Raw genomic sequence first — 17919 nt, 5'->3', positions numbered from 1 at the left:
AAAAAAATCAACGTGACGCTGCGCCCGTCTACAGTTGAAAGCTGGTCAGACATGGTTCTTTCTGCACTGGGCTTCCACAGGCTCTAAAGTCAAGGTCTGAATCTGAGTCTAATACTCATTGGCTCTTTCCTCCTCTGTAAAGTAGTATATAGCATACCGAATTGTGTAATATTAATCCACAAAAAGCGTTTAAAAACTGTTCCTGAGATACAAGTAAGCACATATTGATGGCCAGTTGTATGTGCGATTGTGATAAAAATGAAAGCCCTCATTTATCAGACTCACCGGATGGGTGGGCCGCACCCCCCGACCCCGAACGTGAGGCACACTCACACGGCAGAGTGGACCATGATGCCTTGCACACAAGGGGCTATGAAAATGTGTGTCAAAGAACCAGACAAAAGCAAAGGATGCACTATTGTCAAAGACTCTTTACACTGAAAACCTCAAATGCGAGGTGGTCTCATCCAGTCTGTTTTTTGCACCATAAACTGAAAGCACTATTCTTCATTAATATCTAACAATTATCAAATGCTCTGAACAAGTCTTTACTCTTTGCTGGCATAAAAGAGCCTGTGGCCACTGCTGTTCAGGGGCCACTTTGCCTCGGTCTGGTCTCAGCTACTCGGACATTCTCATTTTCCAGCACAATGTGAGGTATCACCCAGGGCACAGCTCTGAGGACCAAGTTCAAGTGGTCTGTTCCACTGACCCCACTTCCCTGACCTCCAGGCCTCACAAAGATAAAGATAAATGGCCCTTATCCTTATTCCCATGGCCTGACGGGGCAGCTTCCCCACCATCCCCAAACCTCAGACCCCGAGGCCAGCGGGGGCACTGGTCCATACAGTGGGAAGAGGTCCAGCCTGTGAGGCCAGAGTGGTAGTCACCGCACGGCAGTATGTGGCAGAATCACCTGGAAGGCTTGTGGAAACACCCCCACCCCCATCAGGGTCGGTGGGAGTTCAAAGCTTGGGTGCCCTTTTGATGAATAAACATGATAAGGAAGAAGAGGGGAGGTGGGGAAAGGACAGAAAATGTGCCTTAGAAGGGGGTGAAGATGAACTGTGGACAGCCGGAACAGAGACAGGACGTGGGCTTTGCCGTCCCCCACTTGGCGAACGGATCCGCTGCCGCTGACTAGGTCCAGGCCCGCACTCAGTGACGTCTGCCAAGGTAGGTTTGCAAACGCTTCTGTCTGCTGAGGGCTCCTTCCCGGGCGCGCTCTGACACACAATCTCCTGAGCCCCCCTGAATGTTTCACAAAGCTCTCCTTCCACAACCCACATTCACAATACTTACTCGGGGGTCATTTTAAAGCTGTGTTTCTTTTCCAATAATCATCCTCAATATTTTGAGCTTTTGTGTGATATTGGATAGGCCAAATACTTTTATTTGACAGTTTATTATTAACAATAACAGTGAGAATATCTTAACAAGAAAGAGTTATTTAATAATAAAGAGAAACAGCACCTTATTTCTTTATTTTGGAATAGTGTCCTGTCACAATGTCACCAACCTTCATAAGGTAAGTGGATTCCTACCAGGCAGAAGGCATTTGACAAACATCCTCACAATAATCCAATTGACGGCCCATTTACAAAGAAAGTGAGTTTCAGATAGGTTAAGGAGGAATTTGAAGCCTGGCAGCAGGGGCACTAAGTTGGACTGGAACCTTGGTCTGTAGGGTCTGCAGCTCTGATTCTCTCTACTTCACTCTTGTTCGGAAGCTCATGGTGGTTACAGAGTCGGTGTCACGAGCAGCCACACTGTGGCATAAGCATGGTGGCTTCCCTGGGAGAAGGTCCCCCTTAGAGCCTCACAGACACCTCAGGCAAAGGATCTGGTCTGCAGCTCCAGGAATCACTGCTCACGACTTCCACACCACAAGGACACCTACTTATGAAAAATGTCAGTGTGGTTCCCAAGGACCTGGCTGCTTGTGAGGGAAGTTGGTCCATTTGTCCCGTCAGGGTCCACTCATCACACAGTTCCCCTGATATTTATACATTTCAGCGCACCAGGAAAAACCGTCTGATAAAGAGCCCAAGACCCAGGCAGCCCCACCAACAGCCTGGCCACCTGATTCATCTGGGGAAGCAGTCAGGACACTAAGGAGAGAATTTCTGCAATTTACACACATCTGTCCACCCTTCAGAGACATTAGAGCAGCAGCCCTACGCCCACACCTGGAGGCAGTGGACCTCACTGCCTTTTCAGGGCTTGGGAGAAGACAGAAGATCTTCAAAGAAAAAAAGAAAAGAAGAAAAGACAAAAACAGAAAGAAAAACAACCTTGAGCTCCCCCAAGCCAATCAATGCCAATTACCAATAATATGGATTGTGGAACCTAAAGAGCCTTTATAAAGCATCTCACACTAACTGTTAAACTAACCAACCTAAAGGTCTTCTGCCGAGCTTTCTCCTGCCCCTTGGACTTGTTCTAGTCTTCACAGACTCTTCTTTCCTGCTGTGTGGGATCATGCATTGAGGTCCAGGCTGTCACCCAGATGACGAGCCTCAGGGAGTGGAGAAAGGACGGTGTAGTCAGAAGCCAGCCCCACAGGCTGGTGCGAGGTGGCCAGCATTTGTGCCTAAAATAGGGCACACAGAATCGAGTAGGGACAGTACCAGAAACAAAGCAAACACTTTAAGTCACCCTGGCACCACTCAGCTGAGTCCATTTTGTTTGGTTTGGCTGTTCGTTTCACGGTATCGCTTAGCAGAGCTCCTCAAACTTTTCACCAAAGTTTCCTTAACAGCAAAAGCACATGACACAATCCCAGAAGCCTGGAACAAGGCAATTTAGTCACACTCTTTATCTGTGAATTCCACATCAATTCTGCAGACTACTCTTCAATATTTTGCTGTTTGTTTTACAGTAGAAAGGAACGTTTTAAATGACTGATCACAGCACTTCCTGTGGACATGGCCAGTGAATCCTATGCCTTCCTGGACCCCCAGGTTCTGAGAACCCGAGTTTCAGAGGCCCCAAGAAGCACTAGTTCATCAGCAGCTTCAGGATGTCATCCAAATGTCAATCGGTGGCTGACTTTGACCTCAGTGGTGCTAAAAATATCAAGGAAAACTACTTCATGCTGCCGGCTTCACCCCACAGGACCAGGGCTACAAGATGACAGGTTGCCCTGAGACAGTGGCCAGCACTACATGAATGACACGTGGCACTCTGCACAAGTTGGTAATGAAACCTGGCCACTGGCACAGGAATTAGGAGGTTCAGCAATTGCTTGCATGGACACATTCCTCAGTTCCTACAGATCCTAAGCCGTTTGAGGGGTGTCTCTCCCAACACTAAGCTGACAATCTTACTGTGCAGGCAGAGCAAGGGTCTGCTTCCTACTCACGGCAGCAGCTCCTCCAAAAGCCTTGAAGAACAACCAGACACCAATGCCCTCAGCCACCTGCGACAGGGGCGTGGGGGAGCCTGGCCCCAGCCCGGCCCCATGGACACAGCAGGTGAGGGGATCAGGGAGCTTGTCCAGCTGTGGAGGTCTCCTCCATCTGCGCTGGGCAGGTGCAGTCACTGAACGTGTCTGCTCTAGACCCCCGTGGGGGTAGCGTCATTTCCAGAAGCATTTCCTGTGGACCCATGAGGGCCACAGAAAAGCAAAAGGAGGAATGGCCCTTTTCTGATCTCCTCAGCAGCGGAAATGCAGACTCGGCATTTCTTCACCCCCGCGGTGTAACACAGAGACTATGGGAGCCAAGACGAAGGACTGGGAAATATTCGGAGAAAAATTATGTCCCAGTTCAAAGGTTTATTGGGTTCAGTTTGTTTGGTTCAGTTTGTTTGTCTTAGTGTTAAAGCTCGTCTGCATTGCTTTCATTCAGGAGTAGACGCGTAAGTACAGCACTTGTTCTCTGAAAGTGAAGACCATGTTTCTGTCGAGTGGCTACTGATGAATTCAACATCTTACTGTGACCCAACATGCCCTTTGCAAATAGAAGAACCAGTTACCATATATGAATAGGTTGATAAGCTAAAAGAGAAAGGGCTTTCTTTCAGGACTAACTTCTGCATTTGCAGGGATCCTGCGTTAAGGAGCACTTCCCTCTTTGGTGACCTCACAGGGGCCATGCCCTCCCCCTTTTTCACTCAGACATCAAAAGAAAAGGCCATGATGGATATGAAGTCAGAGAGTGGCACCTGGCCCCCAAGATGCTGACCTTGTCAGAAGCATGAGGTTTATTAATGACCGCAGGACATGAAGGCAGAGTGAGCAGCCCCTCACTCAAGGCTACACACGTGGGGACAGCTCATCTCTCCAGCTTTTGGGCCCTTGCCCTGTCTGCTTGGAGCAGCCACTCAACTACTCTGAAGTGAGCACCCGCCCCACCCCCGAGGAAATGGCCTCGCTCCTGGCCACTGCCTTCCTAGCAACTCACAGAAGGGAAAATCTGTGACCACATATCATATTCATCAATACAGAAGAAATGCCACAGAATGCTGGTTGGAACCCTGGTGTCAGAGAAGGCTGTCAGTGATGGCTCCTGACTCCCTTCCAGGGGAATCTTTTGGGGGCTGGAACCTCCAAGGGCTTGGCTCCGACCCAAACACATTTGGCCATGTGAGAAGTCACACAGCTCCGCACACAAGCCTCCACTCCCTACTTTCTCATTTCAGAACATGGGGTGTGAAGGTTGGTGAAGTCTACCCCCTAAGGTGACAGGCGACTTTGAAGCAGTCACTCTGACAAAGCGATGGGAGCCCCCAGGAAGAAGGTGCCCATCTCTGGGCAATGCCTCCAAGGGATGGAAAGGCAACCCCACAGTGGGCTGGGCACACATCTTGTCTTCACAGACCAGCTGCCTTGAGGACACCCAATCTATAGACACGCTCAATATCATGCCAAGAAACAGAAGGCAAGAATTAGGGCCTCTGATTAATGACCACACCACTCTGGGGCTGATGCATCAGCCTGCCCAGGACCACCCCAGCATTCGAGGCTGAACTAGGCAGAGGTGACCCTGACCTCCTGACAGGGTGCTGTGTGATGCGGAAGCTCTCGTCACTGCTCATCTCTTACACCAGGGTACAGCCCCTGAGTGGAAGCAGCCTCCAAATGCATTTCTGCTTAACAAACATTTATGGTGCACCTACTGTGTGCTTGCCCCAGGCCCTGGAGATAAACAGACAGGAAACTGGGGCACCTGGGTGGCTCAGTCAGTTAAGCATCCAAGTTCAGCTCAGGTCATGATCTCACAGTTCATGGGTTGGGCCCCTTACTGGGCTTGTGCTGACAGCTCAGAGCCTGGAGCCTGCTTCAGATTGTGTCTCCCTCTGTCTCTGCCCCTCCCCTGCTCATGCTCACTCACTCTCTCTCTCTCTCTCTCTCTCTCTCTCTCTCTCTCTCCCTCCCTCCCTCAAAAATAAATAAACATTTAAAAAATGAGTAAATCAAAGCACTCTGCCCTTGAGGAGCTCACCATCTGGGCTGTGAACCAAAAACAGATTTTTGCCCTGCAAACCACACTTAGTAACAACTCGGGATGGCATGAGAAGGCTACCGAGGAAATAATGCCACAGACATTACCAATTCCCTGTTGGCCAGGATGTTAATTGAAACTTGCCTGTGAAAAGACCAACTGATGATAATTAATTAAAAATTTTCAAATCGGAGTGTACTTTAAGCACAAGTCTGGCCCACAGCAGCACCATGGTCTGGCTCCAGCATCGCCTGGTTGATTATCAGATAATCAGCACTGCATGTGATTTGCCCATTGGTGGGCTGTGCCGGCACCTTTTACCCAGAGTGACACAGACGCATGTCTCCTGCCCTACGTGGCAGGATTTCTGCCATCACACAGAGATAAGGGGAGGGGGGCACAGACAGGGGGGGCCATTGGGAGAGGGACTTTCAGTGTATCGCTGGGGACAGTTCTTTACTCTGTGCACCTTTGTGTGCTCAGGCACACACGCAACACCTAGAAACTTCAAGTCAGTGTTTCTCCCTTTGCTAATAGGATTTTTTACTTTGTTCACCTAAAACAGCCAAAGTAGAGTATAGAGAAAGGCTCAGAGCCATTTCTTAGCAATAAAAATGATACCCAAGTGCTTGCAAAGCACCCATTAAATGTGGTGGAATCAATCGGCTTAGTGTCCTACATTCACGACATTTCAAAGCCGAAAGGAACCCTAGAATAAAACTTAGAACCTGAGTTCTTAGAGAGAAGCCAGAAACTTCTCGTTGAGTCCAACAGGTTACAGCTAAGGAATCTGCATCCAGGAATGTCCTGGGCAGCCTGAGCAGCCATGCGGGGGTGCACAGAGTGGGGAGCCTGGCTTGGCAGGTACTATGCTCTCAAGTCAACAGGTCAGGAAACGGCCCGTTGCTGGACACCAGGGTAGAGTTTCCACACTCGACATCAGTCACATTTAAATAAATTGGCAAGAAAATATACCTGAAGGTCAGTGCTCATTTTGATGAGCTACCAATAGAAAAGGGCAGAATTCCTATTTCTAGATTATGAAATACTCATTTCTCATATGCCCATAGGTATTTCGAAGAAAAGAAATGGCAAGTAAGGAAGATGCCAAACTGTGGTGCACGTGGCTTCTTGGTTTCATCGTTTCTATGTCAACTAATTGGACACCTGTTCAACACCAGGTATAAGCTGTCTGAGGCAGGCACTGAGGGGAGCGGTGGGGCTAACCCAGGCCTGCCCTCGGGGTGACCATGCCTGCAAAGCAGCTTCGCGGACATGAAGTCACCCTTGAAGTGACGTAGGGACCACGGCTCCTCTCAGAGCTAAGAGGAAGGAAAGGAGAGGAGAGTTTAGAGGTCATGGGAAATAGGAGGGGTGTCATGCTGGTGGCTGTTATTTCCCAGGGAGGCGGGAAGCAGGGCTGGAAGCGAGAGAACGGGCAGAGGAAGGAGCCCGAGCAAAGTGGCAGCATTCTGGCCTTGCCAACCTGTGGAAGAAAGGAAGAAGCCTGCTTTAGAGCACATAAAACAACAGCCAAGCAGCACTGAGGACCCACAAGGAGTTGGCAACCCGGCTGTAAGGAGTGACGATGGTGCAGATCACCTCAGCTCTCCGCTTTTCCCACAAGGCTCAGCAATTCACATGCAGGAGGGAACCCGGGGAGGGAGGGGAGCCCTGGTATGGGGACTAGCATGCCACTGAGGCCATCCCTCCGTCAAGGGAGAAAGCTGTGCTGACACGAATGGGACCAGGATAAGATGAGAAATGAGCCAGGAGACGGCTCTGGACTGTGAAAATGGGAAGGGTCTCCGGACCCCAAACCTAAGTAGGTCTGAAAGGGAGCTCAGGACAGCGAGGCAGGGGGGGAGCAGAGATGACTGTGAGGGAAGCAACTTTACCACAGGAGGCAGTGGCAGCAGTTGGAAAGCACGAAGTGAGGACGTCACATGGGCCACGGTCGTGGAGGACGCCAGTGTGGACAGCCCATCATGAGCCAAGCGCCAACATGCTATTTGTATTTGCGGAGCAACCCGGAGGTCGGGTGTCATGCCAGTGTTGGTTGAGAATGGCCAAGAACTGTGAGCTCAAGCCTGAGCTACAACTTAATTGTCTAACAAATGAGCAAGCTTCATGGACTAAAATATAATATAACAAAATATGAGGCACAAGTTTGGGCTCCATAGCTTAAGGGCAGCATGAAGGACTCAATTTTTAGAAACTATCACCTTATTAAAAATACACATGATCCGGAGCACCTGGGTGGCTCAGCGGGTTGAGCATCTAGCTGATTCTTGAGTTTGGCTTAGGTCATGATCTCACAATTTCTGAGTTCAAGCCCAGCTGTCAGCGCAGAACCTGCTTAGGATTCTCTCTCTCTCCCTCTCCCTCTGCCCCTCCACTGCTCTCCTTTCTCTGTCTCTCAAAATAAGTAAATAAACTTAAAAAAATACATATGATCCTACTGAGAACTAAAGTTTTCCAGATGAAGAGTCTGAGGAAAGCAGATTGACCTCGCACCTAGTCGCTGGGCTGGTTGGAATCGGAGTTGGGCCATGGTCCTGTCCCGACCCGTGTCTGGCTCTGCCCAGACCAGATAACCCACATCCAGTCACATGAAAAAAAAAAAAAGGTAAAACAACTTGAGGAAAGAAGTCTGCAGGAAAGGTAAATAATAAGATTCCAATATCTGAATGGACAGAGGACTTCTCTTCCCTGGGGACTAAACAAAGGGATATGGGTTTAAGTCTCAATGGGAGGAATTTTACATTTAAATACAAAGAAATCTTTCCAGCTGAAAGATAGAACAGGAGTTACCCAAAGCCAAAACTGAAACTTCTGCCAGGGAATTGTGCTTCTGCTTAGTCCTCTTACTTTCTGAGTCCTATGAGCTTTCAGATTTGGACGAGTGACCAGTCTAAGAATCACTCAAGTCTACCCTGGCACATTCTTCCTCTTCACACTCACCCTGGCGGTCCCCATACCATCTCGGCCTGGCTGCGCTATCTTGGTGCCTTCCGGGCTCCCCCACCATGCCTATTCTAGATCTCAATGTTGTTCATTTTTCAAAGAATTTGTGACCATGCTACAGGCTGAACTGTGTCCCCCCCCCCCCAAAAATACACATATTGAAGTCCTGACCCCCAGTTATCCCAGGATATAAATGTATTTGGAGACTGAGCCTTTCAAATGAGGCCACTTGGGGTGGGCCCTAATGCCATCTGACTGGTGTCCTTTTAAGGAGAAGAAATTCAGAGATAGCAAAGAGATACCAAGACCGTGCGCTCATAGAGGAAAGACAAGCCAAAGAGAGAGGCCTCAGGGGAAATCAGACCTGCTGACACCTTGATCTTGGACTTCCAGGCTCTAGAACTGTGAAAAAATAAACATCTATTGTTTAAGCCACCCTCTGTGGCATTTTGTTACGCAGCCCTAGCAAACTCATACAGATTATACGCATCATGTTTTGCTTACACGTTTATCATCTTTCACACTAGAATACAGTCTCCATTAAGGCAAGCCCTTGTCTTTCTTCTTCATTATTCTATCTTTAGCATCCAGACATGTTGGCAAAACCAATGGCGCTGAATGAATGAGTCTAATAATTAAGGAAAGACAACGAGGTCAAGATAGGTCTGAGCAGCATAAGGAGGCCTTCTGGAATTTGAACTGAAACTACTGTTTCCAGGAGAGTAAAAGCATAGATTTTCCTCTGGTTTCCAATAAAACACTAGAAGAAAGCAGGATGTTACCAGTCAAAGCACTAAAGGGAGCTCTTGGGGCCTCAGAGCACAAGCCAATGCCAACATCGGTTTCTCCAGGACAAATCCCTTCTTCTGCATGAAGATACTTGGAAGTCAGAATAGTTCTTTTGTTTAACAGGATTATCATTTATGAACCATTTCTCAGAACAGCGGTGTAGTGCATTTTCCAAGCCTTAAAAAAAGGCATAGATGCATGCCGATTGCTTCTTGATCACTGCTCATAAATTATTCTTACTACTTTTACTAACAATGAAGTGTGATTTTTTTTTTCTGAAGCACTGTAACCAAGTCTGTGCATTCTGGATATTCATTTAAAAATTTTTGCTTTATAGCATATGCTGTAAATGGTTTTAGCTAATTTCTTCCAGTATCTTTATCATAATGTGTAACAAATACACCACTTTGTATCATTGAAGAGTTCTCTTTGGCAACCAGGGCACACAAAGTGTCCTACACAGAGAGCTTAAATCACCTCATTGTACATAAAACCAATAATGAATTGGAGCACAATTGTCTATGAGTCCCAATTCCCAGCATTTCTGGAACTTGTGCTCACTCACAAAGGTCACACACAAACACACACACACATACACACAGAAAGATCAAACATACACACACACTTACATCTATTAAAGAAGGCATAAGAAATTAATAACTTAAGAAAATGAAAAAGAAAAAGCAAAAGAAAACTACTTGTTCTAAAACCACTGACATTTGGAAAACTATCAGAAAGATTATAAAAAAATAAAATGGTCATTTAAAATACAAGATTCTAATACAAGGCACGGAACCTCTGTCAGCAAAGAGTTTACATGCGCCTCTTCGGGGTGAACAATCTCAGAATAAACACCCTTGTCTGTTTTGCACATTTCCTAGGTGTACTACCATCTTGGCTACTTTACTGTCACTGTCCCTTTAGTTTTGACCCTTGGCCTTTTGCTCTTGCCCCTCCTGTCACCCTCACACACTCTCTGCATGCACTGTCACTCTGGAGCGTGACTCTGGAACCCACGACGGCCTCTTACCTCTCTCTCCCAACTTCCATCCCGTCACCTGTAATCACCTTCAAGACATGTCCCTTCCATCACCCCTGGGGTCACCACAAGTCCAACATATTGGAACAAAAATGTATCACGTTTCCTGGAAAGCCAGCTTCTTTTCCTGGTTGTCTCATTTTTCCACCCCTTTTTGGTGGAAAAAGGACCTTGAAGCTGCCTCCACCCATCAAATCTGACCTGAGAAGTAGATTACGGTAATTGGTTTCAAAGTACTCACCTTCCTCTCAACAACAACACCAGACTGACACACTCAAAAACATGGGTCATGAAAATCAAATACAGTTCCTTGCCATATTGCCTTTGGGATATCGTCCAACCACATTCCAAAATAACCACATTCATTTTGCATTATTTCTCTCACCATTAATTAAATAGATTCGAAAAACATACAAGAAATGCAAACACTTCTCTCAACAAGTGAAACAACATGACTAGACAACATCAACATCCAATGATAAAACAGACATATATACAAATATGGAGCAGAGATGGAAGGCAGGTGCTCTAACGTATCACAAAATATACCATGGTTGCAAGGAAAGAGAGGAAGACTTGATGCAGCATATTAGCCAATAAAAGCCACTGGTTGGTGGTTCCATTCGTTTATGCCATCTACAGGAAAAAGAGCTGGAACAATCCTCATCAGGCCAGGACTCCATCTCAACCACCATATTTGCCTGTTAACAGTGCAACAGGACCCCCAGGTGTAGACGCGGACACTCCCCCACGCCCGAACATAGAAGAACAGTGAGAAATGAGCAACGCTGGCTGCAGTCTGGGCCATCGGGTGCAGAGCAGGTTGACCAAAACCGTGTGGCATGTGTGTTAGTTTAGCGATGGGAACTAAACGACGGTTGGTAAGCACATGTGTGTGACAGAGGCACCACCCTCTTGCGAGACGGCGCCTCAGTGAAGACATGAACCGAAGGGGCACGCGGTACCTGTGACGGTTTCATTAAATGGTCCTGGACCCTTAATGGGAAAACCATCAATCTTGATCCATTCACCTCCTAAATGAGGAAAATGCAACTTCATAGTTAGAAATGAGAACGGTTAGATTTTTCACATTTCAGTGCAGCCCTAACCTATGTTTAATGGTCTTTTCAACACTCTTCCAGAGGATCTGCTCAGGCCACATCACTAACAAGGCACACACGCTTTATCGACAACACATCTTCTTGGTCTTTTGCATGTGGTTTACTCTAATGAGGACTCAAAAATTTAGGACAAAACACAAATAACCTACTTTCAAATTATGTTAAAAAAGAGGGGTAAATCTCTCCTAGTTTTCAATCTTTTCATTTGCTAGACAAGTCTAAAGAAAAATTTCTGTTTGGGAACTCTTTAAAGATTCTAAATGTGTATAGATGTGAGAAAGCAAGGAGGGATGCTTCTCCGAATCTGAGTAACAAAAAGACAGCCTCCGATTCTCGGAAAGACTTACCAGGCAGGCTCTCAGCTCTGTAAACTGGACGGCTCACTCCATTGTGGTTTTCTGCAGTAACCAGCACAAAGTACACTACACCCGGTTCTGAAACATACGGTTTATATCAAGCCACCATTTCAGATCTCCAAGAATGACAGTTCGCTTCGCTAACCGTCTTCCTTACGTATAATCAAATTAAAAAATCTGAATTAAGTGACAAGTCTAACTATGGCTTTCTCTCTCTCTTTTTTAATCAACATCACTAACACTCCTCTCATATAACTAAAATACACCTGACCCGAAGAACACAAAATTTATTTATAGTACAAAGTACAAGGCATGTGTAATAAGCCTGGATTTGTGAGCAGTCAACAGAAAAAACTTTTGAGTTTCTTAATGTGAAATTAATGTAGGACATAGAAATGCACTGTCCACTAACTAGATGTTTTAATTTATAGTACTAGTAAGTTCAAATAATATCTCCCCATGAAAGCTCCAAAGAGAAATCTAAATAACCAGTTAGAAAATGTCAACAGAACTCAAAACAATTTAGCACATGGGAAACTTGCATTGCAACACATAAAGCTTCATGAATTTTCTCCTCATCACAGTAAAATACTCCCTTTACTAGAACTGCATGTTATCTTTAACTATTTCAACAAATATCTAGAAAAACAGCAGAATCTTGGAAATGCTAATCTTGAAATAACTGGGCTTTACTTTTTGACTTGCATCTCGGGATCAAAGTCAAATAACAATGGTCTCTCTGGCTGAACTCCTGAAATAAGTGGGATGGGAAGGGAAACCAAGACACCATGTCACTAAGTGAGTGTACCCCAAATTTACAGCTTCAGAAAGCAACTCTAGTAGTGTTGGTTTTCCTCAAAATAAATTAAAGTGCATGGTAAGTGAACATGTCAATTCCTTGAGGAGATGAAAGTGTGCGGGCAAGTGAGAGGACAAAAGGTTGGAGAGATATGAGTTAGTTGTGTCAAAGGCAATAACAGTAATTACCTTTGTCAAAGTGAGGAGTGTTCCTGCAATGGAACTTTAGTCCTGGGGCCAGAGGCAAAGATGCAATCTAGCATCCCTGCTGTGCTCAAGGTCAGTGTGATTTCTGTCTGAGGCAGGGCCTGGTGGCATTTAGGGTTTGGCACAACCTGCCAGACCAATTGGAAAATGCTCTAGGTTCAGACAGAATGCAAAATCATGCTTCGCCAGGCACTTTCTCTCTTCATCCTGAGGTTATTCGTATTTTCAAAGAAATATAATCCACATGTCTCTGATTCCCGTTAACTCATCAGTGAGTTACTTGGGAGACACTATTTGTTTTTCAGTGAGTTCTAGGGCTCTCTTTTTGCATGTATTTCTTCTCTGCAGCAATCATAAAAACCTAATGTTTGCACATGCAGATAGACCCTGCTCATACCTTCGGTCCAATAGAATCTCCATTTAACCTCATAGTTGAACTTTCTTAGGCACTATTGATATGGAAAGGATTCAGAGAAATGTATGTTTAGCTGGAACTACAAAGAAGGAGATCTGGGCCCCTTTATGCCCCTTCTATACTCTTTCTGCCCATTACTCAGAAAGCCGAGCATTACAGGCCAGGAGCCCGAGGAGTCATGAGTTGATTTTGGTCCACTAGAGGAAGGCAGGAAAATGGTAACCTGGCACAGGGAGAGGGTGTCATGGATGCTGACTTCTGTTCCTTCCTCAAGAGCCATGGCGAGGTTGGGCTGTGAGGTGACTATAGAATAAATGGAGTTTCAGGCTCATAGGATCAAAAAAAGCAGAAGCCAGAGGATCCCTAGGAGGCAGCTCAAACTCTAAGTTCAAAACCCTTACACTGGCACTTATAAAACAATATATCTAGGAAAAACTGTAAATATTACAAACTTCCAGAATCAAATTTAACAGGGAGAATGTTACATCTTTGAACCAGATGTGGCTAACAGGGACATGTCACCTACATAGTAAGTACCTTCACAGGGACGTATTACTCAAGCAACCTCTAACTGATTTGTAAACTAGAAATCTCAAGATTAGGCTACAAAGTAGTTGAGTTCCTATGAAGCAAACAAAGGACCAACATGTTTCCCAAAAGCACATTCAGAAACTAAAAATGGTCTCCTACATCCATTTAGAGAGATCTCCAGAAATGCTAGAATTCAAATGCAGAATGAGGAAGCCCAGGGGCAAGATAAAGGTTAAGCAACAGCCTCACGAACTCGGCTCCCCATTCCCAAAGAACCATGAGGTCCCTTGAGCCTGTTCACACTGTGTCTCACAAACAGCCATCCTACCTAAGAAGGGAGCTGAGAAGGTTGGTGTACAGTTAGTTCTGACTGGGAACAAGACCAGAGTGTCACTTACCCACATCCTCAATAAGGAAGGAGTGCGTCTCGGCATTCACCTTGATGTATTTAAGGCTTTTCAGTGACTTCCCATAGGCAATGTTGTAATGCTCCACGGGTCTACTGGTAGCATCTTTGGGTGGGTCCCATGTGACTTTCAGGCCCATTTTAGTGGACAGCAGTTTCACGTGCCTTGGCTTCAGTGGGTGGTCAGCTATGCAAACAGCATGACTATGAACTTACAGGAATGCAGATTGGGAAAACGATTTTTTTTCCAGTGTTCTCTGATATTGTTATCAAAAGAGCAAATGACTCTTCATTTGTCTGGTCCTAAAGACTTTAAGTACAATCGTCTTTGAACATCATTACAGGATGAGAGCAAGACAAACATACCAAACCCACAAGCTTTTATGTATTTTGGATAAAATGGTGGGTGGTAAATTTAAAACAAAAGTGAATCAAAACAAACGAGGCATTCTCTGGCTTGCTTATGCTGCTTTGCTAGCAAAGGCATAACGAATTCATAATCTGACGTATTCTCCAGAGGCAACCATATACCAGATAACTTCTTAGTATTTAGTATGGGATAGTTGGATAATCTTAAAATACCTCTGAGAAGAACAACATAAACCTGTCGTGATGAGGAAGACTTTCCATCAGTTCCAAAGTGAGGTAAGGAAGCGTTCACTTCCCCAAAGAAAACACACCAAGGTCATCACCACCTTGAAAGGGAGATAAGCCTCTGGTATATCTGGATGTAACTAATTTAAATGTTTCCATATTTTGTCCCAGAAGAAGAAAAACAAGTTATTAAGAAGCAAAATTACATTGGTATTTTCACTTCTGAGGTTCGGTAAAAGTATTCTTAATTTTCAAAAATAACCCGAATGAAACATAACATTTTGTCAGACAAAATCTCTCAGCCCACACCGTAATGGATCCTGCAACATAACACAATATATATACATGCTAAACATTCACACAACAGTCAAACAAAGTTTAGGCAAACTGGGATCTGCAACTGTTTATTGAGTGGTTCCAGGCAGTCTCAGGAAAGAGAAAAGTAGTCAAAAAACCCAGAAACCTTTAAACTTAGTAACATTGAGAAAAATGAATTTGGAACCTCATGGAAGAGGAAAGGAGAAGTGTTTCATGACAACATGTGGATTGGTTAGTATGTGATTCTAATACTGGGTGAAAATTTGGAACACAAGAAGCACAGATGACCCTAAAATACATACTTATTCCTCCCAAAACTGCACCGCTGCCTCAGGAGGAACACAATGAGAAAAGAAGAGAACTCATGGACCCCAGAGAAGTCCAAGGAATAAAAAAGAAGAGAATTAATATGATGATTTCAAAGCTGAAGAGAAGGAGTATCTGTTTTGGAAACAAAAGCATACTGTTCGACTATGGGCACAAAGAGAAACCCACAAAAGCAATTCCCTCTCTCCCCCCCCAACCCCCCCAACCCTCACCAACTGGTTCCAGAGATGAGGGTCCCAGGATGGGAGAAATCAGACAAGAAACCTGGTACTCCCTGTGAAATTTTGAGTTCAGGAGACTGTACACACGGCAAGTGGCTAACTTCCGGCACATTTGCTAGCAATCATGGCTACTCTTCCATAGTTCTCATGTACCCGGTCTTCACCCACAAGACAATTTCCAGCACTTATGCAGCCAGAGAACTAGGGCTCCCGTCCCTCAGTTCCCTTTATTTCTCCCAAGGCTTCACTACAGAAACCTCTCCTCCGCCGCCGCCATCTGACTAACAAGCTATTTCTAGTTGCATTCCCTGTTTCCCCAACAGCAGAAATCAGTTCCAGGAATCCACTATCTCACACTGACCAAAAGCTGTGCAAGAGCAAAGCAAGGTCTCCAAAACCTACAAAGGGATGTTCATGGCTGGGCGGTTCTCCCAAGGAAGAAAACAAATCAGTGAGTGCGTGGATAACGTTTTTCTTTTACAGTTCAAATCCAAATCTAAGAGCAGTTAGATGCTGGACAGACAGCTGAAACAAGAAGCCTGTGAAACCCAAACACTGTCACATCTTCTGTTGGACACTTGTGATTTAATTAGCATAACCTGCCTACGCCTGAAAATGCTTGACTTTCGTTACTGATACCTGAAAAGAACAACAATTCATAAATATACTCCCTGTCCTCCTCTGCTCTGCCTCGCATCTACCCTTGGACACAGCATAGAAGAATTTCCAACTCACACCAGAATCCATGTTCAAATGGTTGCATCAGCCCAGCATATGGGGAAATACTCAAAACCTTCAAGGAGCTCCAATAAGAGCCAGAAAGTAAAGAAGGGCAAGGGGCAAATGCCTCAGGGTTGCCAAAACCTAATGAGTCTCATTTTGTTCTGCTTACACAACTAGAGCCTCCAACTGTGTCCGTGCATGAGTCTGTTTGTTCTCCTCTTCCAAGTATCAAGTACCATCAGTGTGTCTCAACTTGGTAATTGCCCAAGCCAGCGTTTGCATGCTGAGAAAAGGGCCATGTGGTGTGTGCAACTGCTCTGCAGTAAATACAGATGGGAGAGCTCGTGGGCAGGAAGAGGGGATGTATCCAGGGCCTACCATCTGCCGCCTACTGCATGAGCACCTAACCTTATGTTGCAGGAGGTGCTCGGAGCACATGCATCCTGGGCCGTGTTAGCTGCTCCATCCACATTACAGAAGGAGGAGAGAAGGCCCCGAGCAAGGAGGTTAGGGTTCACCCAGAGTCACACAGCTGCACCAAGAGGAGAGCCAAATGCAAACCAGCTTCGTCCAATCTGAAAGCCCAGCTCCTCCTCAGCTCACAGACCCTCAGAATCTGCCCCTGCTCATACATGATCTGTGACCATTACCATTCTAAAATAAATGAGGCCTCTGTAGTTGTGTTCAACCATTTCCTCCACCATGCCACTCTCCTCTCCGGGGGGCACTCCTGCCCCATCCCAGTCATGGCACCCTGTGCTGGGTGTCCTCATCCTTCCTCTCTCTGAAGACATGGAAGAAGTGGACGATGTTCTCTCTCATGGATATGGGCATTCTTATGACAAAACCTAAGACCAAATGACTTTTTCTAATAGAGACATCCTAGGCCTTAGAGAGTTACCTAACAAAGGATGTTTTTCAACACAAAAGGCTTTGGGAGACCTGGAAATCATACTATCAAAGCAGCCTTCGGGTCAATCTCCTTAAGATCAATCCTGACTTTAAGGTTTTCCAAAGGCCTGAAGCCAATCTACCATGACCCCTCCTCCTCCCCCAACCCAAGCACATGCAAACAGGGCCAGTTAAACAAACTATATGGTGGCTTGATTAGCAGGTATTTTCACTCCCTGGACTCTCATCAACTTTGATATTTAAAACTGATGTCATTTTTGATGCTTCCTAGTGAACACCATCTGTGCTCTGCTTGGAAAGAACTGGAGGAAGAGAAGAGGAGAGAGCCTGGATCAAAGGTGGTCTTGTCTGTCGCTCCAGCCCCACCCAGACCCCCTGTGCCTAAGCTCTCAGTGAACCCATCAAAATCAGCATCTAATGCCTTTTATTTCCTTTTGTTGTCTGACTGCTGATGCTAGGACCCCAGCACTATGTGAAACAACGGTGGCAAGAGTGGATACCCCTGTCGTGTTCCTGATCTCAGGGGGAGAGCTCTCAGTTTTTCCCCATTGAGGATGATATTAGCTGTGGGCTTTTCATAAACTGCTTTTATAATGTTTAGGTAGGTTCCTTCTATTCTGACTTTCTCAAGGGTTTTTATTAAGAAAGAGTGCTGTATTTTGTCAAATGCTTTTTCTGCATCTATCGACAGGATCATATGGTTTTAATCCTTTCTTTTGTTAATGTGATGTATCACATTGATGGATTT

The 17919-nt window shown here is 45.6% G+C and overlaps 1 protein-coding gene across 1 annotated transcript in view; it reads right to left on the bottom strand.

Moving 5' to 3' along the window:
- The window catches only part of FNDC1 (fibronectin type III domain containing 1), a 79871-nt gene extending 65640 nt beyond the window's left edge, over positions 1–14231 (bottom strand). The window contains exons 1-3 of the mRNA XM_029945320.1: positions 14069–14231; positions 11711–11797; positions 11208–11276 (exon numbers count right to left, since the gene is read on the bottom strand). Of these exons, the coding sequence (XP_029801180.1) occupies positions 11208–11276; positions 11711–11797; positions 14069–14216 (304 nt within the window). The 5' untranslated portion in view covers positions 14217–14231. The remainder of the gene's footprint in view (positions 1–11207; positions 11277–11710; positions 11798–14068) is intronic.
- Between the last annotated feature and the right edge of the window lie 3688 nt (positions 14232–17919).

The sequence above is a fragment of the Suricata suricatta genome, chromosome 7, assembly GCF_006229205.1.
Source record: "Suricata suricatta isolate VVHF042 chromosome 7, meerkat_22Aug2017_6uvM2_HiC, whole genome shotgun sequence".
NCBI classification, from domain to species: domain Eukaryota; kingdom Metazoa; phylum Chordata; class Mammalia; order Carnivora; family Herpestidae; genus Suricata; species Suricata suricatta.
The sequence above is the reverse complement of the archived record's forward strand: the minus strand, read 5'-3'. Positions and strand labels throughout refer to the sequence as shown.